This window comes from Lygodium microphyllum, chromosome 21, assembly GCF_053477565.2.
Source record: "Lygodium microphyllum isolate KBCC chromosome 21, Lygodium_microphyllum_v1.1.10, whole genome shotgun sequence".
Classification (NCBI taxonomy): domain Eukaryota; kingdom Viridiplantae; phylum Streptophyta; class Polypodiopsida; order Schizaeales; family Lygodiaceae; genus Lygodium; species Lygodium microphyllum.
The window spans coordinates 106,193,437-106,218,104 of NC_141155.1; the positions used below are offsets into that span (position 1 = coordinate 106,193,437).

Genomic DNA, 24,668 nt, shown 5'->3' on the forward strand with positions numbered 1-24,668 from the left:
ATCAATTTGGCTCTCAAGTGCCTCATATTTGTATTCCTTTCGAACCATTAATCATGTTAAGTATAAATACGACCCACTTTCAAAAAAAAAAACTATCACCTTACAATAGCTTTGGGGGAGCATCAATTGGTTTTTTTAAAGACTAAGAGTTGGGCCTCAATGCTTCTACAAAAATATAGCTTAGGCCTTAAAGAAGCTTAGGTACTATGGATAAGTTATAGAAAAGCTTGCCTATATTTGACAAGTGGTAGATATTTGGAAAAGATTACCAATACATGCTAGCTCTAGTGATAATGGGGATCAATGATAAACCCAAGGTCTTGGCTTCCATTCTCATGCGGAGGGGTGAAAACACCTAGTTATTAAGGTGGACGCTATAATGGGACCATGTGTTGAGTTGGTCATAAGGGTTTGGAGGACTCCTCGATTACAAGTCTTGGTGATGTGATGTGAAGCTTGACGTTCAATTAATACAATATCATTTCAAGTGTAATTTGGAAAGGATCACCTAGACTAGAAAAGCTCCCCTACAAAGTTTTCCTAATTGTTTTTGACCATTTTAGCGCAGGTGAACATATCGGTGGCCATGTGACCACAAACCTAAGCCATCTAAGGAACACAAAATAAAATAGCCTATTTAAAATTCGCTATATCGTACACCTTACGGCTGTGGAATCAAGCCAGTGAAAGTGCGACACGTGGCAGATGGTGTAAGGCAATGAGGATGAGCCACGTGGAATTTAAACCATAGTCCGTTCTGATTCTTATTCTTATTTTTATTCTTACCATGTTATACCGATTCTTATCATTTTGTTTGGGATCACCCATCATCATTCTCAGAGAGCGAGCAGGTGAGGAAGGATGCACGCGGTTCTAGCTCCCTCGCCTCTCGCGGTTGTGCGGCAGAAGAGCAGCAGCACAGGCCTGCGCTTCTCCCAGTCTCGCCCGGGCCTCATTCCCCTTCTTCCCCGACGTGGCCTCCCTTCATACTCCAGACTCTCCACCACTCGATCCAGCAGCTTCCAAGCATTCCGAGCATCTGCAGAAGCTCAGCCTTCTGCCAAGGCAGTGAAATGGCTTCTCCAGCCTATCGGTGAGTTGACTTGCTTGTTGATGTATGTGTAATTTGCCAGGTACTACATGCACACATCGTACTTCTTCTTTGAGAGAGAGAGAGAGAGAGAGAGAGAGAGAGAGAGAGAGAGAGGATCCAATGGCAACTGCTTTTTCTCTCTCACCAGTGCGGAATCTTTGCACTTTTTATGTCTTGCGACTTTTTGTAATATTGTAGTCATTTGATATAAAATAAATTACTCATTACGGGAAAAAAACGGACACCCACTGGATGTAGCTCAATTGGTAGGTTGAATGAATGGCGCCCATAACATGTTGAGTTCAATTTCTAAGCTCACAAGGTCATCTAGGAATAGTTATTAAAAGCAAGATCCTAGGTTTGCAGGTTGATAAAATGAGTGGTTTACCACTAGGGTAGCCATTTATATTTTGATGACTACCAAAGGCCTTGGCCTATTAGAGACAGGTCAATATACAAGGCCATGTCTTCATTTTTGTGGTAAAACCGAAAAGAAACTAACACCAGTCAAATTCATTCTATGTCTTGTCCCTATCTGGCATGCTACAAGAGTACAATCATGATGAGCAATGTGTAACACAGTCATGACTCACTAACTCATGCAAGAGGGCACCATCGAGAATTAGAATAGAATGTCCTTACAGGGAATACTAACAAATGTGCAAAAGCTGGTGGACATTGATAGTGGATTAAAAGTGGGCAATGGTTCTTGCTCTCATCTCCAACCCTTCTTCATATCTATGCAGGGTTCTTGACAGCTGATACCTTGTAGACATTCATGTAACCCCATTATGTGTAGCCTCCTAATAGCTCATACCTCATTGATGCTGCTGATCCTTTTTGCATCCTAGGTGATTAGCTGCATATTCCCATATGTCCCCATGCTACTCACTCCAAAATGAGGTATAATTGGTCAAAGCATGGGTGTGCTGTCTGGTTTATGGTCATGTGGGATGCATGCTCTACGCATAATATCATCATATTGTTTCAATACACAAATTTTTTTGACAGCTTTGCCTTATGCATATCTATATCTTTTACTTCTATGAACATTTACTTGTGTCATTTTGGAATTTCAAATATATTCCCCAATGTACATGCATTTTAATCATATATTTCTACAGGTGATGGTGATTGCAGCCACCTTGATGAGGCAATACCATTGCCAGGAGCTTTTGAACTGTCAACTGTAAGTCTGTTACCAAGTCATCATGTGGCAGGTACAATGTGCATCTAAAAGGCATTGTAACCCCCTTCAATTTTCACAATCTGTACAGTATTACAGGATGCAGCTACTGTTGGTCGGGTGCCAGAAAAGGCTGATATAGTTATTCCAGTTGCCACAGGTAGCTTCTCATTCTGTTGGCTCACTGAGACGGAAACCTTTTTCTTGTACCATTGATCATTTGATAACACTGGGTTGTCCTTGTATATACTGTGGCTGACAGTGTATATTTTTCTGCAACTGACACATTTAACCACTTGTCTTGAGCTTCCATGTAACAGTTTCAGGGATTCATGCACGTCTGGAAAAAAAGGGCGGGACACTTTATGTGACAGATTTGGACAGTACCAATGGGACATATGTGAATGATAGGCAGCTTCGACCTGGTGCTGTGACTCCTGTTCCACCTGGAAGCCGATTAACATTCGGTCAGTTAATAGTTATTCTAATAATGTTGACTGAAAGCAATATGTAGTCTCAGTTTCCTAATGCCATGTGCAATGGGTGTACTTATATGTGTGAATGTGAATGTTAGCTCTTCTTAGGTAGCATAGAAAATTTCTGAGTACACTGTTAATTCATGTTTTGGTGGGAAGCATGCATGCTAAGTGGAAGATGATGAATTTGAATCCTCTGAATCTTTACACTACTCCTGTGAAAGTCATGACCCCATTGAAATCTTGTTTACCAAGGTCTGTGGCTGGATGTTTCACCAACTTATTCTTGAAGGATAAAACAGAGGCAACTTTTGCATCCTGTTGGTTTATTGCTAGCATAAGTCGAGTTGGGTGACGAAGGTATTAAGGAGGATCAATGTATTGGTTTTTAAGTATAGCACACCAAATAACACTTCACATGCTGATGGATGTATTGCTTCAAGTTCAATCAAAAGATGTGGGTGTGATATTCTCCATTCTGTGTGCATCTTGACTCTTATATAAAAAATAAGAGCTGAAATGCATTGTCATTGTATTAAGACTCCTTCAATTTGTAATCACAAATGCTAAGCTCTTTGTGGACTTGAAATTATCCACATTAATGTCAAGGCTTTTCGATTGCCAACTCTTTAGTTGATTTGAGGAAACCACTTGCAACCATCTCCAGGAATATTCCCAGCATCCACTATTGGTATGTGCAGTTGGCCCTTTCTATGGCCTTATGAAACTGGATGCAAAAGAGTATGAACAGAGAGAATTGGGGTCTAACTGGGACCCTGCTAAGTGGTGCCTCCCTACAATCACAGGTAATTCTATTAATTCTTGGAGGAGATGCTATGCAATGGTGGAGGTACCTCAATGAAGACCCTTTGTAGCTGCATTGATAAACAATCAAGAACCAGGGATGGATCCTCTAGCGATAGATGTCAAAATATTGCAAGCTAATGCTAGATGTATCCATAAACCAATGTAGACGCTAATTTGACAGCGAATCACATGCACATGGAATGCTGTCTACTAATGAAAATGATTGTGCTGAAACAAAGTGCAAAAACACTGCTGTCTGTGATATAGGAGGTTGTGTTGATATAAATTGCAATTGCTAGGGAATGCTGGGCCTAATGATGCAGCAGGGACTGGCTGCTTTGGGCCAGATACAGCTTTGTAAATTGCATTGTGTTGTGTAAGGCTTTTAGTGAGGCCAAACATAACTGCTCAAGATGTCATGGGCATGTGTAATTTTGAGGCAAGACAACCTTGTGAACTTTTGGTAAGGTGATTGATGCTTTGGGCTTGGTGGACAATGTTTGGGCATGGGTAAAACTCTTGAAAAAGCTCACCTTTTGAGTTTCTTTTGTTGTGGAGCTGGATTTGGATCTTGAAAATCTTATTTTGGAAAAAAGAGAGAGCCTTAAAAGCAATTGCATGGTAGGGTCTAGGGTGGCTTGATTTTTGTGGGTACTAGTTTGGGATATATATCAAGCTCTCTGTCTCTCTCTCTCTCTCCCCCCTCCCCCCCCCCCCCCCCCCCTCCCCCTCCCCTGTGATAAACCTGCACTCGTTACGCACTCAACACGGCACAGAAAGGTAACATGATATATGAGCTCAAGGTATACTCTTGTATTATTCAATCCAAAAAGCGGGACAACATAGACACATCCCAGGACTACACCCTCGTGACGCCGCACATAAGAGGGTTCACCACTGGGTATAGGGAATCACACGTAGAGTGGAAACAAGGCAGGGCTTTGAGTCACTACTACTCCCTATATAGGTGCATTCGGTTGCAATGGTATGGTATAGCTACAAAGCCCTTACACTCACCCCCACTTACTGGATTGCTGTCCTCAGCAATCTAAGGGTGGCGTTTGTTATTTGACTCATCCGGGGTCTTAACACAGCTTTTCCTAGCAAGCTGATCAGTGTCTGCCGATCTAAGGGGACCGCGGGGTCTTAACACAGTCTATACTATCAGACTGGCCAGTGTCTGCCGCACTAGGACTTGGGGGTCTTAACACAGCCTTTTCTAGCAAGCTGGTTAGTGTCTACCCATCTAGACTGGAAATTTGGGGCTTTGTTTGTGGAGTTATTTGCTGATTGTTACCATGCGGGTCCACTCCCGACTCGATTACATTTGAGGAGTGGAGGCACGTTTGGGGTCTATGATTGAGGAATGCTTCTAATTCGAAGGGACTGTTGGAATGGAGCATTGGTACACGCTGTCCCCATTGGTTGTCGGGATAGAACCTGCGCAGAAGACGAGCATGAAATGCATTATGAACACAAATACTGTCTGGTAGGTCGAGTTTGTAGGTGACTTCGTTCAGCACTTTAGTGATTCGGTAGGGTCCATAGTAGCGGTGATTGAACTTGGGGGTTCTTGGAGCTAACTAGGACCATGTCTCCTTTGGCGAATAGTACAACCTTTCTCTTCTTGTTTGCTTGCTCTGTCATGGTGATCTTGCTCTGCTCAAGGCTTTGCTTAGCTGCTGCATTTCGGTCTCTCAATTTCTTCAAGAATTCTTCTGCATCTTGATCTTCCGCTTTGGCTGCTCCGGATGCTAAGGCCAATGGGGTAATGACTTCTTTTCCTGTGGCTAACTCGAAGGGGGTGTACCCCGTTGCCGAGTGGATGAGCTTCACTCTCCAAGAAGAGAAGGAAAATAAGAAGATAAAATGAGCTTCACTACACACACACACACACACACACTCTCTCTCTCTCTCTCTCTCTCTCTCTCTCTCAAAAGCAATAGTGCACAAAAGGATTGATAAGAATATGGAGCTATTATAGTGGAATTCCAAGATATCAAGGTACAAGGCCCAATCTTTTTGGTCCACTCGAGCATAGCTCCGGAGATAATCTTCGATGCCTTGGTTGACTCATTCTGTCTGTCCATCTGTCTCCGGGTGGAAGGATGATGAGAATCTCAATTGTGTTTCAAGGGTCTTGAAAAGTTCCTTCCACATGTCGCTCATGAATCTTCCATCTCTATCTGATACAATGGCCAGTGGTAAGCCATGAAGTTTGAATACATGTGTGAAGAAGGGGCGTGCTACCTCCTTGGCATTCAGTGGTGGTTTGGCCGGGATGAAGTGTGCCTGTTTGGAAAAATAGTCCACCACTACAAAGATGATTGTGTACCCATGGGACTCAGGTAGTTCCACAATGAAGTCCATGTTGATGACGTCCCATGGGTGGTTGGGTACTAGTAATGGTTGTAGTAGTCCTGCTGGTCTTGATCGTGGTGCTTTGACTAGTTGGTAAAAAGTGGGGTAAGTTTTGATGTAGTCTATCACTTCTTCCTTCATATTTGGCCAAAAGAAGTGCTTCCTAAGGGCCTCCAAGGTTTTGCTTTGCCCTTTGTGGCCTCCAATTTTGCCATCATGTATCTCATGCAGGATGAGTTTTTTCAACTCCAAATTGTTGGGGATATACAATCTCTTGCCTAAAAGTAGGATACCCTCCTCTAAGGTGTACATTTCATGTGGGGTCTTCTCTGCTTCCACATCTTTGATTGTCTTGTGCATTTCTTGGTCTTGCTCTAGGGCCTCTTTGACGAGTTCTATGAAGTTGCTGACCACACTGACAGCTTTCAGGTCAACTTTCCAGCTCAAGGCATCTGCTATCTTGTTAGTGGAGCCAGGCTTGTGCTTAATCTCCAGGTCGAATTCGGCTAGGAAGTCTAGCCAGCGGGCTTGCTTTGCCGACAACTTGGGTTGAGATTGGAAGTATTTGAGGGAGATATTGTCGGTGAAGACTATTGTATGCTTGTCTTGAACATAGTGCTTCCATTTTCTAAGGCAGTGGATGACTGCCAACATTTCCTTCTCATGTGTGCTCCACCTTGTTTCAGCATCGGTAAATTTCTTTGACTCATAAGCAATGGGGTGACCTTCCTGTACCAGTACACCTCCTATGCCGTAGTCGGATGCATCTGTAGAGATTTCAAAGGGTTTGGTGAAATTCGGCACCCTTAGGACGGAAGTTTGGCTCATGCACTTCTTCATCTGCTCAAAGGCTTCTTGTTGCGCGTTCCCCCATGTAAAAGAGTGATCTTCTTTGGTGAGGGGGGCAGTGATGAGGCTGTAATCTTTGATGAACCTCTGACAAAATACTGTGAAGCCGAGGAACTCCCGCACTTCTCTTACAGTCTTCAGTATAGGCCAACTTTGGCCATCTTTGGACGGTTTCCACTTTCTTAGGGTCCACTTTGATTCCATCTGCTCCTACAATAAAGCCTAAGAACTCCAACTTTTTCACTGCGAACTCACATTTTCCGGCTTGGCATATAACTGATACTGCCGCAGTTTCTCAAAAACTCGGCATAAGTGCTGCTTGTGCTCTTCTAGGGTCTTGCTGTAGACTAGGAGGTCATCTATGTAGATAATGATAAAGATATCTATCTCCGGTCTAAAGATTCCATCCATGAGGCCACAAAATGTGCCTGGCCCATTGCTTAGGCTGAATCCTAATACTAACCACTCAAAACTACCATATCGGGTGCGGAAGGCTGTTTTTGGGATATCTTCTTCGGCTATGCGGATTTGGTGGTATCCTGATCTAAGATCAATACAGCTGAAGTACTTGGCCCCGTGCAGTCTATCTAAGAGGTCTTCCACTAGGGGCATGGGGTATTTGTTTTTTATGGTGATTTTGTTAAGGGCCCTATAATCTACATAGAGTCTAAGTCCCCCATCCTTTTTCTTTACAAATAACACTGGGGCAACAAAGGGGGATTTGCTAGGGCGAACGAATCCTTGTTCTTCTAGTTCATGTAGTTGCTTCTTCAATTCCATGAGCTCAGTGTGGTTTATGCGATAGGGAGCTCGGGCCGGTGGGGCAGACCTTGGGATCAGCTCAATTTTGTGATTCACATCTCACCTGGGTGGTAGACCCTTGGGTAGTTCGGCTGGCATTACATCTTTGAATTCTTTAAGTATTTCTGCTACCTCTGTGTTCCTGTTCTGTTGTTTGGGTTTCTTGCTATTTTCTTCTTCTTCAATTGGTCGGATCATACACAGATAGACCATATCTCCTTGTTTGACTGATTTTTCGACCTGCTTGGCACTGCATGTCATGATACGTGGCCTGATAACGGTCCCTTGGACCGGTGCATTTTGGGTCTAGCCCCTTGGTTGGATTGTAGTTGGTTTCATTGTTTGGCATGATACTCCTGGCTTATTCTCCTTCATTTGCACTTTGATTGGGGTCCTGCCAGGCAGTTGCATTCTTTCACATGGTACTCTGACTCCTTCTCCTTGTATATCTAGCATCATTTCATTTACACCTTTACCAAACATTGCAATGACATACTTGTCATAGAATTCCAAGCCCTATATCACTTCAAAATCATCCATAGGGATTACTAATAAGTTGAGTTTTGCTTTCCACTTGTCGGCTTCTACTTGGACTACAAAGACTTGTTTCACTTCCTTGGCTTCTCCTTGTGCGAATGTTACTGTTAATCCTTTCGGGGCCTTCGATAGTTTTAATCCATGTTTTGCTGCACACCCTGGTGTCATGAAGTTGTGTGTTGCTCCTGTGTCCACCATGATAGGTTGGTCTCCTTCGCCCACTCGGCCTTTGATGTATAGATGGTGAACTGCTGCTACTCTGGCTGCCATGCATTGGGGTCGAGCGCTAATTGACCCTACCCTTGGGTGGTCCATGCTTTCCTCACTCCCATTTGGGATTTCTTGGATACGCGGTGGTTGTGGTTCTTCTCCTCCATATGCGCTAGTTGCATTCACCCTTGATCCACTTGATGAAGCTGTATCTTCTATTGGGCATCTGTTTTGGTAGTGTGGACCCCGGCATCTGAAGCATCTGACTTCGACGGACGGGCTTGGGGGTCTCCACCATGATGTATTTTGATCCTGCAGGCCCATACGATGTGCTAGGGGTTGGCCTGTAGTGATTGTTTCCCCATCTTCCTGCTGCTCCTCTTGGTACTAAAGCGGTTTGTAACACGGCCGTGGTGGTGGTGGTGTTTTGGCTCCTTGTATCTGTGAATGCCCCTCTAGGAGCTTTGGGCCTTTGGTTCCATGAGTGGTTGTTGTTGAAGGTGTTGTTGAACCTGTTTTGGTTCCCTTGTGCTGTTCTTCTGCCTTCTAGGTCCACTAGTCTTTCGGCCATTCTCATGGCTTCTGCTAAGCTTGTTGGCTCCTGTCTCTCCACATCTCTTCTAGCCCATTCTTGCATCCCAAACAAAATTCCATGTAGCTTAGTATCTGTATCCATGTTTGGTAGCTGCAGCATGATCTGCCTATATTTGCTGACATATTATTTCATCTTTCCCTGTGTTTGCTTGAGGTTCCTCCATTCATCTCTCACTTTGAATTTTTCCATCTTTGAAATGAAGTAGTCCTTCAATTCTTCCTGGAGTTCTTCCCACGAAAAGATGGTGTGGCCTTGCTCTTGTTCCAGTAGGTACCAACTGGCAGTGTCCTCCTCCAAGTAAATGGCTGCTACCTCCGCCTTCCTGTCTTTGGTTATTCGTGAATACTTCAAGTACCTGTCCACCTTTGCAATCCATTTCTTCAGAACCAACCCATCTCTCTCTCTCCCTTGTACTTGGCTGGTTGGGGCATCTTGAATTTTCCATAATCATCTTCTGAACTATCACTATCTTCCTCCTCTTTACAGTGGTGTTTCTTCTCCTTCTTCTTGTCTTTCTTTTTACTTCCTAATTCTACTACTTTCTCCTTCTCTTTCCTTGTATCTTGCGCCCTCCTAGATGTCTCCTCTCTACCCATTCTATCCATCTTCTCTTGCATTTTGTGTCTTTTCTCCTCTTCTTGTTGTTGTATCACCCATTCTCTATAGCCCTGCTCCACTTCTAGTTTTTTCTTCCTTTCTTCCTCCTCTTCCTTCATCTGCATGTTCCTCCATATTGACTGCAGCATGCCTGACATACCATCTAATTGTCTTTCTAGTCTGGCCACCTTCTCCTCTTGGGCCACTCTCCATTCTTGCCCTCTACTCTTCTTCCTCTCCTCCATTGTTGGGAGGGTGACGTTCTCCCTTTCGTCCTCCATGTGGTTGGTGGTGGTGTCGACGCGGGGAAGCTACGTTTCGCCTGTGGTGGTGTGGGTCGTGCCGCGGGGAAGCCGCGTCACGTCTTCAGACGGTGGGGTGTCGATGTTGGGGCGTCACGCTGGGGGCGACGCGACGTGGGGCGACGCGACGCGGGGCGTCGCGCTGTGGGTCGTTACGACTTCGATCTCTTCGGGGCACTGGATCTTTCCTCTTACTTCCGTGAGCACTCCTTCACTCCGAGCAAGAGTCGCTTTGATACCAAGTGTGATAAACCTGCACTCGTTACGCACTCAACATGGCACAGAAAGGTAACACGATATATGAGCTCAAGGTATACTCTTGTATTATTCAATTCAAAAAGCGGGACAACATAGACACATCCCAGGACTACACCCTCGTGACGCCGCACATAAGAGGGTTCACCACTGGGTATAGGGAATCACACGTAGAGTGGAAACAAGGCAGGGCTTTGAGTCACTACTACTCCCTATATAGGTGCATTTGGTAGCAACGGCATGGTATAGCTACAAAGCCCTTTTACACACCCCCCCCCCCCCCCCCCCCCCCCCCCCCAATTTGCAAAAAAAAAAACTCTGTGACATGGAGGAGATGAAGATAATGGAGTTGGCTACTCAAACATACTCATACAATCATGAAGTTGAAGGTGATACAATTGGATAACTCTTATCTTTGTAATCTATTGGTTCTTGGGCTATTTGAAGTTGCAAGTTTTGGTTCTCTGCGAGAGGAACAATTGACTATTCAAGAGGGAAGATTTAGGGCTGTTCAAAGAGATTTCTAGAAGGATTCAAGACTACTTTATTGGCTACTCCTTGCTATGGGTAGAGGTAGTGAGACTCATTTTACTCATATGTTAAAGATAGATAGTCTTTCTTCACTACGAGTCACCTTGCATTTACCTAGATAGTCTTTCTTCACTACGAGTCACCTTGCATTTACCATCTTTCTTCTTACGCAACTCCAAAGGTGACTGATGTGTTACTGTTGGAGTAGAGATTTTCTTTGGCTTGGAAGTAAAAGGAACTCGATGGGACCCATTTGTTGATTGGTTGCCCCTACTTGTGGGCAAAGTATTATCAAAGTTTTTGGTGTACTTGTAGAGTCTAGACATCCTCTAGGGAAATGGTTGTGGAGCACTTTGTTTTGTTGGCGGCAATCCAAAGAGGTATTATGTATAGAGTAACACACGTGGGTCATCCAAAGCCTTTGTTTTGTTAAGATCTTTAAATTCTTGTGAATTCATGTCCAAGGTCTTCTTCCCTATGTTGTGCTCAAACAATTTGTGAAAATTTTCAATCCAGCGGTCATGACTTGATTTTGAAAAATAGAACGAAAGTTTGCCCACGTTTTTGGCTTGGGGTGTGGCCGCACCCATCAAGTATACACCTTTCCCTGTAACATGATTTGTATTTATCCGATAAGTTGAGCGTGGGCAAATTAATATAGCTTAAAATAAGCTGTCTGTGAAGATATGCTAGGGTTTGCATTGAGGAAACATAGCATGTACAACTAAGACTGAAATACAAAGACTCAGACGATAGAGAAGTAAAACTCAAACCCTAAATGCAAAACGCAAAAACTCAAAACTCAAACATAGAGACAAATAGAGAGAGAAGAAACTCTAAAGTGAATGAATGCTATAAATGAATGTAAGAGTACAAAATGACTAAGGGCAAAGCAATGTTGTGTTAAAGAGAGTGATGTCCATCAGAGATAGATCCCAAGTGTAGTAACCACTAGTCGGAGATAAGAGAGTGTTGAATAATGAAGGGCAATAGGCTGGTCACCAATACATAGTAGTCGGAGGCAGAAATCTAGTAAACGTAGCAATGTACCACAGGAGGAAGGCTGAAAATTGATCGCCAAAGGCAGAAAATTGAGTGGCAACAACAGGAGAGGTGTTTGCTGATGTAGATAGCTTGGTGGATAGCAAAAACGTAGGTAATGGGGTAGTTGCCCGGTGGGAGAGATGGCAACAACTTGTAGTAGGGCAATGGCTGAACATAGGTTGCCTAGTGTTGGATAGTGATGGGTTGCAGTCAGTGATTGTTGGACAATGGATGGTAGATGACTAATGGATGAAATTTACACGGTAGAATGAGAAATTTGCACCAAAGAATGGAACCACATTGAACTTCTTTTTTTTGGATTGGAAAGTTAATTTTAGGGGTGGTGACTGATTAAGTAATAGTGACCTGGAAGACGGCGATAGGGATGGTACACCTAACACATCACAAAACAGTACAAGTTTACTCGACCATTGGAGGATGTCGATGACAAAGGAAAGGTGATGAAGTATCATGTGAAGGATGGTGGTGTAATCCGCTAGTGGAAATAGCTTAGTATCCTTCTAGTGATGCTTTGCACAATGGGATGCATAGTATGCTACATGCTGAAAAATGTTCATGTAGTAGATGCCACTTGGATAGTGTCCCTCATGGGAAAATTTTTCTCTTGTCCAAGTGTCCTAGTACAAAGATGATGAAACTATGCAATGCATAGGGGAAGGTACAATAGAGGGGAAGACTGATGTCGAAGACAAGTGCCGAAACCTATAGGATACCAAGAATGGTAGGAATCCCCTTTTAACCTCGATGTTGATGCCAAAGAAGGAAGAGGAGCCTAATAATATCGGTCTTCTTGGGGTGCCGAGAACAATGGGGATGAAGATGATAAAGCATCTCATTTGGAAGAGCAAGGATAGAAGTCACCGCCACAATAGCATCAGGAGAAATGTTGCATGATTTGTCTTAGGAGGGGAAGTCTCCATGTTGGTAGAAGAGCAAAACTTCAAGTAGATGGAACCATGAAAGGAATGGCGAGCAGCTGGTGTCTCCAGCTAAGGAAGGACTGGTGTAAACCTGTATGTTAGCCTTACATTGAAATACATAACCTTGCAAAAGAAATCAAGATGTGCAAGCATAGAGGTGAGTAGTGAGATGCTCTAGAAAACAAAATTCAAAACAAAAGAAAGCAAAGCTAAGTGCAATACAATGAGTATGCAACGAAAGTCAAAAAAGGGAAAGGCTAAATGTGTGGCTACCATCGTGTACGGCGAGGTGGAAAAGGGGTCCTAGAAGGCGTAGTGGATACCCTAGGAATGGATGTGCAAAGTGCAATAGGTGAGCCATTAGCAGACCAATCTGCCAATCCTTTAAGAGTAGCGAAGGAGATAGGCTACTGAGGTTGTCCGGGTGCCACATATCGAGTAGCTGCTAGGGCTCATTGGGAGATATCCTTCTTCTCCCTCCCACATTTTGCTTTTATTGGTTGCCACTTTGGTACCATGGCGTCTCCACCGATAGATTGCCCGTCTCTTGGGTGCTCCTATTGCAGCAGGAACGGTTGCAGCCCAACAAATTGTTGACATCGACCTTTGTTTCCTACCCCACTGGAGCACATGCGTCTTCCACCAGGCACTTCTTGTGCTACCTCTCCTTTTTGGGCCATAGAGATTGTTCTGTCTCAGCTGTTAGCTTACTATGCTCAAGGCAATAAGCCGCATCCGACACACACCAAGTCCTCATGAGCAGACGGAGGCTTTAAGATCTCATGAGGCGATAAGTCCTCCTAGAGACCACCACATTGCGCGGAGGTTTCCCCCATCTATTTTTGGGTCCAATGACTACCGTGATCCACATCTCCTCCACAATCCACTCCATTGAGAGCCTATGATTGTTTCCCACCCTTGGCTCACCTTGAGCATCCTACTATCCCACCCTATTTTACTCAGGTTGTTCGAGAAGACACCTTTGGGTGCTCTTCCGCTTCTGCCCCTCCTAAGCTCTAGATACCTTCTTCGGCATGACCGGCAATACTTTCTTCGTCATTAGACACCTTGGAGTCAATGATCCCATGAGTTGGGAGTCTTTATCTCTCTCAGAGTCAACGATTCATGAGTTGGAGTCAATGATCCATGAGTTGGAGTCAATGATCCATCAGTTGGAGTCCCTATCTCTCTCAGAGGGGGATAGAGAGAGGGATCATCTTCCTTTGCCCTTAGGGGACATCTCCTTTTTCTTTAGCTTGAGAGGGGGCTCCTACTCCTCCACTTTTGAGGGGGACCCTACTACTCTCAAAGTTCCTCACCCACCATCTCTTACTTTTCAGGTTCGATGCTATTTTGAGTAGTTTTATCTCCATTGAAACCCACCATCTAGAGGATCTATCTTCGATCAAGACCCTTGGATTTTCAGTAGCGACTTTGTGACTAGGCCTTTGTATACCTTTCGGCATGGTGTAATGAAGCTAGTGGTTTCTCACATGAGGTTGTGTTTTAGGTTCTATTGCTCATCCGTTCTCTTGACTATCTTCACAAGTCTCCTTTTAGGTGGCATTCTTGGATTACAAGGTTGATCTTCTTCTCTTCACCTCACTCCTCTTTTGTGCTCCTTTTTAGGTCTGAGAGGGGGTTGTTGAGAAACCACATCATTTCTTATAGTTTCCCTTCTTCATTCCCATTTTTGGTTTAGTTTCCAGCCCCAAAAGGCTTTCTAGGGGCTTCCGAGAGTGTCGGAGCTCCATTTGAGAGACTTTGGTGGTCGAGACTCATGATTGTTCATGCCTATATATATGGCATCTTCCATTCCTTCTTGAACCTATATTCACCACACTTGCTCACTTCTTCTCAGACCTTTGTCTCCTCTCTCTCTCTCTCTCTCTCCCCCCTTCCACCATCTCCACCCCTTCCTATGGCTAGGTGCTTGTCCCCTTCATCCATAGGGTTGCATTTATGGTGATAGGCTCCTCTACGCTAGTTAGTGTCATCATTCACATCTTGGCGACAACACTTCATCTCCATCTATTGTTGCCTTAGTCATCTCCTTTCTAGATTTGTGTTTATGGTAGTAGTGGTTCCCTCCTCAGATAGCAACCTTCCTACACGATGGGTGATTGCACTCCTCTTGGCGTTGGCTTTTGACAGCTGGTGACAACTTCTCCTCAAACGGACTCATCAATTTGTGTTTGGTTGTTTGAGCAGCTCCTCCATTACTTGGTGATAGATTACCAGCCCTTGCATCTTGTGTTTGGCAGTCAGGAGGCTTCACCCATTTGTGTTTTTTGCATTTGGGATCTCCATTGCTGCTGGCGACCTTCTCCTCCACCAGGCATCAATATCAAAGGCTGCTATATTTACGTTTTCAGTTTTTGGCTCTTCCTTTCCTCCGGTGTCATTCCCTAGGAGTGGCATTAGTCTTCAAGCTTGTGTTTGTAGACTCAAACAACAGTCTCCCTACTCTAGGCATCACCAGTCATCATCCTTGTGTTGTGGATTTAGAGGCTCCTCTTCAATGGCAGTCTCCTTGCTCTAGGCGACACTTCATCATCCTTGCATTTGCAGACTTAGAGGCTTCTTCGGTAGTCTCTTCTTGCTCTAGGGCATCCTTTGTGCTCAGTCATTTCTTTTCAGGTGGACCATAAAGGCTGGCTGGCCATATAAAATGCCCATAAATGGCCCTAATAATTGCACAATAAATTACCGAAAATAAATATCCAGTGCCCAGCCCCCTCTAGCACATAGACTCACACAAGTTGACAACACTGCTAACAGAGCATGCCAAGAAGACAAAGGAGGTACTACATAAGATGTTTGAGATGACGGATATGGGACTTCTCCACTTCTTTCTAGGTCATGAGATCTGGTAGTCTTTGAGGGGGATTTTCCTCTCTTAGCAATGCTTTTGACCACCTTTGAGATGGAGTAGTGTTGGCATAGTAATAGGGGACAGAGGGGACGGCAGCGTGGGACGGGGGGGTGCAGTCCTAGGGACGGGACGGGACGGGGCGAGGACGTTCCGGAATGGACGGACATCTCGTCTTCAAGTGGGGACGCTGGTGAGCCAAGCGGGGACGCGTTCCCAGAACGCGTGCATGTCAGGGACGGCCTAGGGAGCCGTTGGGCCATTTTTGAAAAAAAAAATTGACTGTTTGGCTGTGAACAGCCATTTCCGCCATGCTCTTGCCAATGTTTCCTATATAATGCTCCACTATCCGACCCACTACTTAGTCTCGACTCTTGACTCTCTAGAGCACTCTAGACTCTTGAGTCTTACGATTTACCCTTATACTTAGCATTTGCCATTATGTCATGTGGCACTTTGACATTTTGTATTTATTTTTGGCTTTAGTATTTACACTCTCCTCCCATCTTCTATGTACATTTGTCATTGTAGTTTGAGCCTTGGCTCTTGACTCTTAAGTGACGAGTGGTCACGAGTCTTTTGGATTTCCTAATATGATGCTCTATTTTCTTCTATTTGGTGCAAATGTGTCCTTCAAATGTTCCTGTCTTAGAGTGGATTAAGTGTGATTTTAAAATACTAACAAAAAAAACTTTTTAATTATCATTTTTTCTCCCGTCCCTGAGACGTTCCTTTACCCAACCCTGTTCCCGTTACCGTTCCCCGTCCCATGCTACTATGAGTGTTGGTCTATTTCTTCTCCCATGGATTTGATTTAGAAGGCTATGGCCCATGCAGATTCATCGATGGAAGATGCTACTCGCTACAGGCAGTTGATTGGGTCATTGATATGACTTCTCAATACTTGGATTGATTTGTGCTTCACTGTTGGTTTGCTTGCAAGGCTCATGAGTGAACCCAAGCTGGTTCATTGGCAAGCTACTATGACTTCGTGGTTCCTAAAGGGACCCTGACCTATGTATTTGTTATCTAGCAGGTACAAGAGATTCAGCCTTTGTTCTATGGGGCTGGATGGGTTGGAGATGTTGACAAGAGGAGGTCAACGACATGATATTGCTTTACTTTGGGTGCAGGTGCTATCTTATGGAGTAGTAACAAGTAGCCCATAGTCTCCCTATCATCTATAGAGGTAGAGTATAAAGCGGTGTCTTCTACCACTTGCGAGATAGTGTGGCTTCAGAGGTTGTTCGGAGAGCTTGGCTGTTCTCAGACAAGTCCTACTACACTTTGTTGTGACAATGAGAGTAGCATTGCTTTGGCATGGAATTATGTATTTCCATGCCAGGCCAAAACATGTTAAGATACAATACCATTTCATTGGAGAGAAGATCTTGGATGAGACTTGTTTAGGAAGGCTCTTCCTTAGGCCATTCTTGGACAGCACTCCGGATCTCTTGGCCTTATCTGTGTCTAGGATCTGAGAGGGGGTGTTAGAGATTTAGTCATCCAGTCTACAGTCATTCTAGGGCAGATTTATGCATTTTTAGATCAGGTCGGGCAGTTTGGAGCAGTCACCAGCTGATCGCAGCAGTTTTGGTCATGTCTGACAGTGCTGGGCAATGCGAGCAGATTGGGCAGTGTGCCATGTGGCAGGCAGCATTTATGATGCAGCAGATTATTATTATTTTATTATTTCTGTGCAGTTGGCCTGATTTGCAAATGTCAGCCAGTTTTTTACTGGCTGACCATATGTATATTTTATTACTTATTTTCTACCTGTTTAGGCAGTTCAACCTAGGGGTCCTACATCATTCAAGTTTGGTGTGTGCAAGGTGAGAGCTCTGGTGTATACATTTGTCAGCTTGTTGTATAGATCTGCTCCTTTATTCAGCATTCATTCCCTGCAGATTTCTACATTTTCTCTCTCTCTCTCTCTCTCTCTCTCTCTCTCCACATGTTCATTCTCTTTTCAGTCTGGTTGCTTCCGCACTCACTGCACTTTGACAAGCTTATGCTACCTTCAGGCAACTCCATGTGAAATCCTTCAAAGGCAGATCTATCTGGGGAGTTGTTTTTAGTTCATACTACTGATCTGGGATGTCATGATCACATGCTGAGTAGAGGAATTGCAGCAGGCATAGTTGCTTTTGTAAACATTGGTTATGGGGTGCCTTTGGATCATACATGCATGAGAAATGGCATAGGTACATGAAATAATTTTGATGCCTTAGTTTCATCACGATCCCTTATGTGCACGAATATAGATTCCTGAACCTCAGAAACCATATCACGACGCAGAACATACATAATACACCCCTTATGTACTTGTCTCTGGCTACTTAGTCAAACAGTACGAAGAACATGTTGCTTTCCTTGTAGGGAAAAAGTTATGAGTAAATTGTAGCCCAACGGGTATTTTTTGGAGTTTTTGGGCTGATTGGGTCCCTATATACAAGAAACTAGATACTTTGACCTATCTAGTTCACCCAAAAACCCAAGAAAGTAAAGATTTTAGCGCACTACATTTTCAAGAACATTCCAAACTGCTGTAAAAATTAAAGATATATTACTCTTCTAAGGCTATTAAACAACGTTCATTTTAAAGGTTTTAATGCCAGGCAAAAACTTATTTTTTGGAGAGTGGTATTTCTTTAGACTGCAACGAGCTATATCGACAGATTGAAAAGTAGCTTTTTTCGTTTCCTGATAAGGAATTGGGATCTTCGATTTCAGGTGATGATCACTTGGCAGCTTTCAAATTCTCCCAAGTAGAAGAAGAGGCGTCGACTCAGTCCTGACACATTCAGAGGTAAAAGAAGATCTCGGAGAGCAGAGGCGTACACTATTTAGGTGATGTTTTAGGTTTTTGTAAGTGGCTTCTGGCTTACGAGCAGAAAGAAGTTATACCCTCTTGAGCTTGCGAAATCATATATACATGTCGAATGCTTTCCTTTTCTCTGCACAAGGGCATGGCTGGCCGTATCCGTTGCTCAGAGCGCTCTCTTTTCTTTGCGCTCCAATTTCCTGAACAGCAGCACAAAATATGTTGTGCACGACTATGGCGTTGACCGAATTTGCCCATGGATTACGAACTTTGTTAAATTTACACTCCATTATATTTCTGTTCTTTATTACCCCTGTCAATCAAGCAATAAGGTATGACGCTTCTGCTGCTGAATTGCGATTTCAAAGGGTTCTATTGAACATTCTCGTGATGCCTATGGTGGTCTTTTATGATAGAATTCGCATCTACGTTCATAGACGAGTTATCTGAACAAGGAGGAACATATCGTATATGACGTCTTGTGTCGTACCCATGTGACCTACTCGTCTATATCTTCTTCGTCCTTGTACTCTTTTAAGTTTCAGATGTGACCCGCTCGCACCTCTAGCACTTGAGGGGGCATGGAATTAGTGTTTTCATTATGGGGAGTGCGCACACATGCATGTGTGCATGTCTATCCTATGAGTGATAGGGTAGGATTTACTATTTTGGATTGGTATCAAGCTTTGAGGGGAAGTTGCAAGATTAAAGTATTTGCGATCACATGTCAATGAGGTCTTTGAGTGTGAAAGATTAGGTTTCAAGGCAAGCTAGGTGGATTAAGGCTGAGCCGTGAGAAGTAGAGGCCGAAGGAGACAACCCTGCCGTGATTGCGAAGAGGAGAGTGACGCTGCTGCGTCGTGTGGAAACCACGAGAGAGGGAGGAACGGAAAACGCTGAGACCTCGCCGCTGGATCATTCCGCCTCCACTCGCCACCGTAGTGCCTAATAAGCTTTCCCCCCCCCCCCCACGTGGAAGCTTTAGAAAAGAATCTTCTTAGCCCCCTTTCACCCCTCCTTATGTTTTTAAAACCCCCTTTGTTCCCCTTCCCCCCGGCGCGCCTCCCCGGGTTTTAATCCCCCCCTGTACCCCCCCCCCCCCCCCCGGGTTTCAAAAATTCCCTTAGCCCCTCCCTTGGCTTTCGAAACCTAACTCCCGTGTTTTATTCCCCTAAACTCTTTTTCACCCCCTTTTAACCCTTTTTCAACCCCCCTCATAACTCTTATTTTCCCACAACTCCCGAAGCTTTCTTTTTAATCCCCCGTATCTCCATTATTATTTTCCCCCCCGAACCTAAAAATCCAAATCATCATCATGGCCTCGGATGGTATCCCCCGTAAGGGAGAAATAGCCGTGAGATAAAAGATAGGGAGGGGAAGTAGAGGGAGTGAAGGAGGAAGAGTGGGAAAAAGATAAAAGAAAAGGAAGGAGAAGACGGTGGAATTCCAAGAAGAAAGAGGAAAAGGCTATCTCACATTCGAACTACCATGCCATCGAAGAAAGTCCAAGGTGTAGTTGCGGGAGGGTCATCCCCCGGTATCCATGTGGATATCTCACCTCAAAGCCATGTTTTTTTTTCTTGGCGTTAATTCGGTTTTAAGTTGATCATGCAAAGAAAAATTGTTAAGAATAGGATATATTTGTTCAAGTTATTTGTAACGAAAGAGTTTAGCTTATGAATGACAATATATAGAACTTAGCTTTCTTCAAATTGCATCAAGCATTATAAATTACGAGCAAGATTAACCATTTACTATAGTAGAATATTTTAGTTAAATCCTAAGGTGTAGAAATTATATCTTGCACCATTAGTCGTATTCCTTTCGCAACGAATCGTTGTAAATGGTTAAATTCATGAAAGGTTTCTTTCGTTGCTCAAATTACTAGGAAGTTATCTTGAATATTTGCACATCTTAGCAAGGCAAGTGTTGTTAGTTGGCATGAGCTCATCTTTAAGAAAAAATGGAAGTTAAATGTTAGGAATTAACAAGTATAAAAGCTAGATATACGAACTCATTTGGAAAGAAAATGTAATGGGGGATTGCTGGATGACACTCTATTAACACTTTTCCCTTGCTATTTGAGGACTCGGGGACTAATAAAGTGTGTATACACCAATTTTACAGCTAGGCCTTTTTGTCCCAAGGAGTATTGTCGCTCTTTGTATCACCTTGGGATTAGGCTATATGCCAAATTAAACTGTATTGATTGGGAAAGTAAATTGTCACAAGGATAGTAAAACTGTGACAAGACGATTAATATTACCTTCCAAAAGATAACTGAACCAATCTAAACATAGAAACATTCATATCTTAAACACTTGACTACTTTCCTTACCGTAGGGACAATAAATTCATAAAGATAAGAAACTAGGGTTTGTCCCTAAGGTTCTTAAAAGAAGAAACCCTAGGTCTGACATATGCCAGCTTAAAGAATCTAAACAGATTATTCCATCACAGGACTTGCGCAACATGTATGAAATCATTTAGTCTTGTGATTGATTCACAAGGAGCAAGGGGAAAAACCCTCATCAAGGACGATAGATCCTTACGCAAGTTATCTTGCAAAAAGACGTATTTTTGGATATCCTTTTAAATAAGGAAAGTTGTAAACCGGAAACTAGCATATCTTAAAGCATTTTAGGGTTAACCAAGTTGGGTATGCCTAACACTGGAAAGTAAAAGGATCTTGCCAATTTACAAGACACCTTGGGAACGAGTGTTGATACACTAAAAAAGGAAAGAACACTTCCTTATTAGTTTGCCATATAACTGGATTGATTAATGAAAAATGGTTGTGCTTGCTAGAGATTTTAGGGCTCTGTTTGAATTATGAATTACAAATTAAATGAGTACCTATACTTCAGGTTAAAAGGGCCTGAAGGGAGAGGCAGCTTCAGTTACCCGCGACTGCCTGCCTGATCCTAACCAAGGGGGTTAATTACCGCGCCAGGAACGTGGACCAAACCCGCCGCGAGAGGTCTCTCCGTTAAGCTCTACTTGGAGTAGGAGGACGCTTGGGTGCCAGGGGGAGCTCTGGCCGTAAATCCCTCGCCTTCCTGGTCCTACACAAGAGGCTAACGTGACTCGGGAGTGGATCTCGAGACCCGCATACTAGTTGACGGACGGAAGCTTGGAATAGTGATCCCTGAGGATTACTGGATAGCCTTCGGGCGGATTATGGACAAGCCTACGGGCGGAACTCCTTGTATTTCAAAGATAAAAGGATGAAATGTAAAGAAAGAACTTGCTTGATATTGTTTTTTTATGTCACGTGATAAGATTACGTGAAGGAACCAGTGCTTAACGGGGTTAATTAACGAAGCTGATTGTTATATGTCAAATTAATGTGTTAGATAAATACATAACTAAAACAAACCGAGGAAAGTGCGGAGGATGGGCCATGGGCCCGTCCTATGGTTGGGTGGTCTCGGTTAGCCGGGAACTTTTCTCAAAAATCTCGAAGAGCAGCGGAATGATCATCATCATAAAAAAGAATAACGAGAACGATGACCTAGAGTTACGTCTTACCCGATTTACGTTGTTTTAGGGGAACGGAATGGAACTATGGCTTATGGCAGAGAGGTTGAGCTTTGCATCCCTCTCGTTTCCCATTCTCCTTGAACCAAGTGCAGCGTGAATCCGCTTTGGACCTGGCGTTTCTGCGTAAAGTAGTTCGCTCGGGTTTGACGCTAGTTGCTGTTAGCTAATAACCCATTAGGAAAACCCTAATTTCGGTCGATCCTAAGTGGGAATGGCCAGGATACTTCCGCTACGTGGCAGACGCGGGAAGAACTAGATCGCAAAACCTGTAATATTCCATGGGAGTGCCGGGCGGAGCTTTCTAGACATCCTTTTCGATGGATTGCTAAGACGTGTCTTGGATGATACTAGGGGACACGTTACAAGTTGGTATCAGAGCCGACCAACAATGGAATTATTTTTATGAGATCTCAATAAAATGAAGTAAAGAAATTGTTGCTGTCCAAACATTTCCTCATCTTCAATGTTATCTTGCAGAACTATGAAGCGTGGAATAAGTTTTTGGTGTTTCGGGTCATGTTTATGACTGCAATGCATTCTTCGCTTTATAGACAAAGAATTGGGATGATGAATATGCTGGAGCAGATTTATAATCCATCAGCTTTATACATAGAAGGAAGATGGACGGGGTCTTCAGGAATCTACTACATAGCTGCCCACCGGTTTGCTTATCTACAGACCAACCTAAAGAGGATCAAGTGGTTGGAGGACTTGAAAGTCGTGAAGCTGTTCATTTTTATGGAAGCTCACGTAAATTCGACTTTACATATTCAAGGTCGGAGGGTTGAAATGAACTCATATGTATATGAGGAAGTAACCCGTGTAATCCCAGCCGACAGGATTAAAGTGTTGGGCCGCCATGAGAAGTATGGATTTCAACGAAAAGGGTATCCTGAACTTCCAATGAATTATCGATTCCTAAAGATCCATGACCCAAAACCCTACTATTACATAGTTCCTGTAGACAAATGCAATACAACGTTGTTCTCCCCAAACTGAATGTAATGATTGGATTATCATCACACGAGACGTTGTATAAGGCTACGCCCATGTAAATATAAATAGACTTCTTTTATCAATATCTGGCTGTGCATCAGAGTTGTTAAAAAAGTTAAGTAGCTTCATTATTTACGAGATAGCTGAACTAAAGATAAGCTAACGCCAATTATCATATAATAACGTTAAGAAAACTTTTATCCAGGCACAACCCCAGGTACAGGTTTCAAATTCGCCCCCTACATCAAGTACTGCTGTGACCCATGAGAAGTTCCTCCTCAAGCAGATAAAGCCACCCGAGTTTGACGGGAGAGGCAGATTCGTCCAGTCTGATGCTGAAATTTGGATTGAATCTATGGAGGATTACTTTGAAGCAGGTGGTACTGCACCTACCAATCAGGCCATGCTCGCCAAGTTAAAACTCACCGACGAAGCCAGACTTTGGTGGAAACAATGGTGCAGGGATCAAGGGACTTCAGAAGGGTCCGTTACTTGGGAGAAGTTAAAGAAAGCCGTGCAGGGGAGATATTTGCCACCTGCATATCGTACACAAAAAATGAATGAGTTCTACGAGCTAAAACAGCTAGGACTCACTCTTGACGCATACTACTCTAAATTCGTCTCACTTTTAAAGTATGCGCCACAGATGGACATGACGCAGCAGGTGTCCAAATTTTGCGCGGGCTTAAATCCACCCGTAAATACCCGTCTCGAATCTATGCGTCTATCGGATCTTCAGGATGCACTCATTCGAGCGGTGCCTATAATTCAGGAGGTGCAAGCTAGACCAAGGGGTAACAAAACTTGGTCCTATAGTGACTCGAACAGAGGAGCATTCAGACCTCAAATGAAGAGAGTTCAAGGTCACAATCCGGGACAAAGGAAGAAAGCAAGGACAAATAGCGTCAACAACTTTGTTCCTACTTAAAGTAATGGCCGAAACCTCCGATGTTTCCACTGCAACGAACCTGGTTACTTCAAGAGGCAATGTCCCAAGCTCAGCGGAGGACATCGTCAAACGCCTTTTCAAGGTGCAGGCCGTGGTCAAGAAGCCGCCACCCGTGGAAGAGGAAGAATTGCCTGCATTGCCAATAGGCAAAAATGCGAAGAAGAAGATGAGGAAGATCCGACTATGGAAGCTGAATTCGAAAGAGCAACGGTTCATGCTGCTTTACACAAGAAAGGGCCGAATCGCCAGTTCTCGGTGATTCAGACACCGTCAGACTATCAAGGTAAAGGTTTCAAAACCTTGATTGATTGTGGCAGTACACATTCCTTTATCTCACCAGCATGTGCAAAAAGATTAGGAATAGCCAGAGTAGAAGCACCTACCCTGCTTGTGGAATTGGCAAACGGTCGTGAGGTAACTTGTACCAGGCAAACTGCTAAGGTGGAATTCTTTCTGGGAGGAAAGAAAACCTCAGTCAAATTCAGAGTCATGAATTTAGGTATCCATGAGTGTCTACTCGGGATGGATTGGCTTAAGCCTAATGACTCCCACATTCATTGTGAAAAGGGTCAAGTTTCCTTTCGAAACTCTGAAAGGGAATTTGTTACAACTCAAGGTGAGGGAGGAGTGCCAAGAATCCAATTGGCCAAAGTATCTCGGATCATAAAAGTAGTCAGAAAAGGATTATCCGTTTACCTGATCAAACTCAACAAGTTAGATCAAAAGCAAGAGTCTCATGAAGGACCTTCTTGGCTAAAGGAATACGCTGACGTATTCCCTGAGGAATTGATTGAACTTCCGCCTCCAAGAGAAGTAGATCATGAGATTAGGCTAGTACCTAGAGTTGCACCAATTGCAAAGAGACCTTATAGAATGTCCATACCAGAAGCAATTGAGTT

The 24,668-nt window shown here is 43.7% G+C and overlaps 1 protein-coding gene across 3 annotated transcripts; it reads left to right on the top strand.

Moving 5' to 3' along the window:
- Positions 1-801: 801 nt before the first annotated feature.
- Positions 802-18,661, top strand: LOC148018392 (SMAD/FHA domain-containing protein). Of its 3 annotated transcripts, none has more exons than XM_087662026.1 (5): positions 802-1,093; positions 2,218-2,313; positions 2,371-2,439; positions 2,600-2,746; positions 18,191-18,661. In XM_087662026.1, exons 1-5 carry the CDS (start codon positions 862-864, stop codon positions 18,253-18,255), a joined length of 609 nt encoding a protein of 202 aa, XP_087518152.1. In that variant the 5' UTR covers positions 802-861; the 3' UTR covers positions 18,256-18,661. The 3 variants fall into 3 exon arrangements, with proteins under 3 accessions (XP_087518152.1, XP_087518153.1, XP_087518154.1); XM_087662027.1 differs by lacking the exon at positions 18,191-18,661 and adding an exon at positions 3,011-3,380; XM_087662028.1 differs by having other exon boundaries at positions 803-1,093; positions 2,218-2,282; positions 2,379-2,439.
- Positions 18,662-24,668: the final 6,007 nt, after the last annotated feature.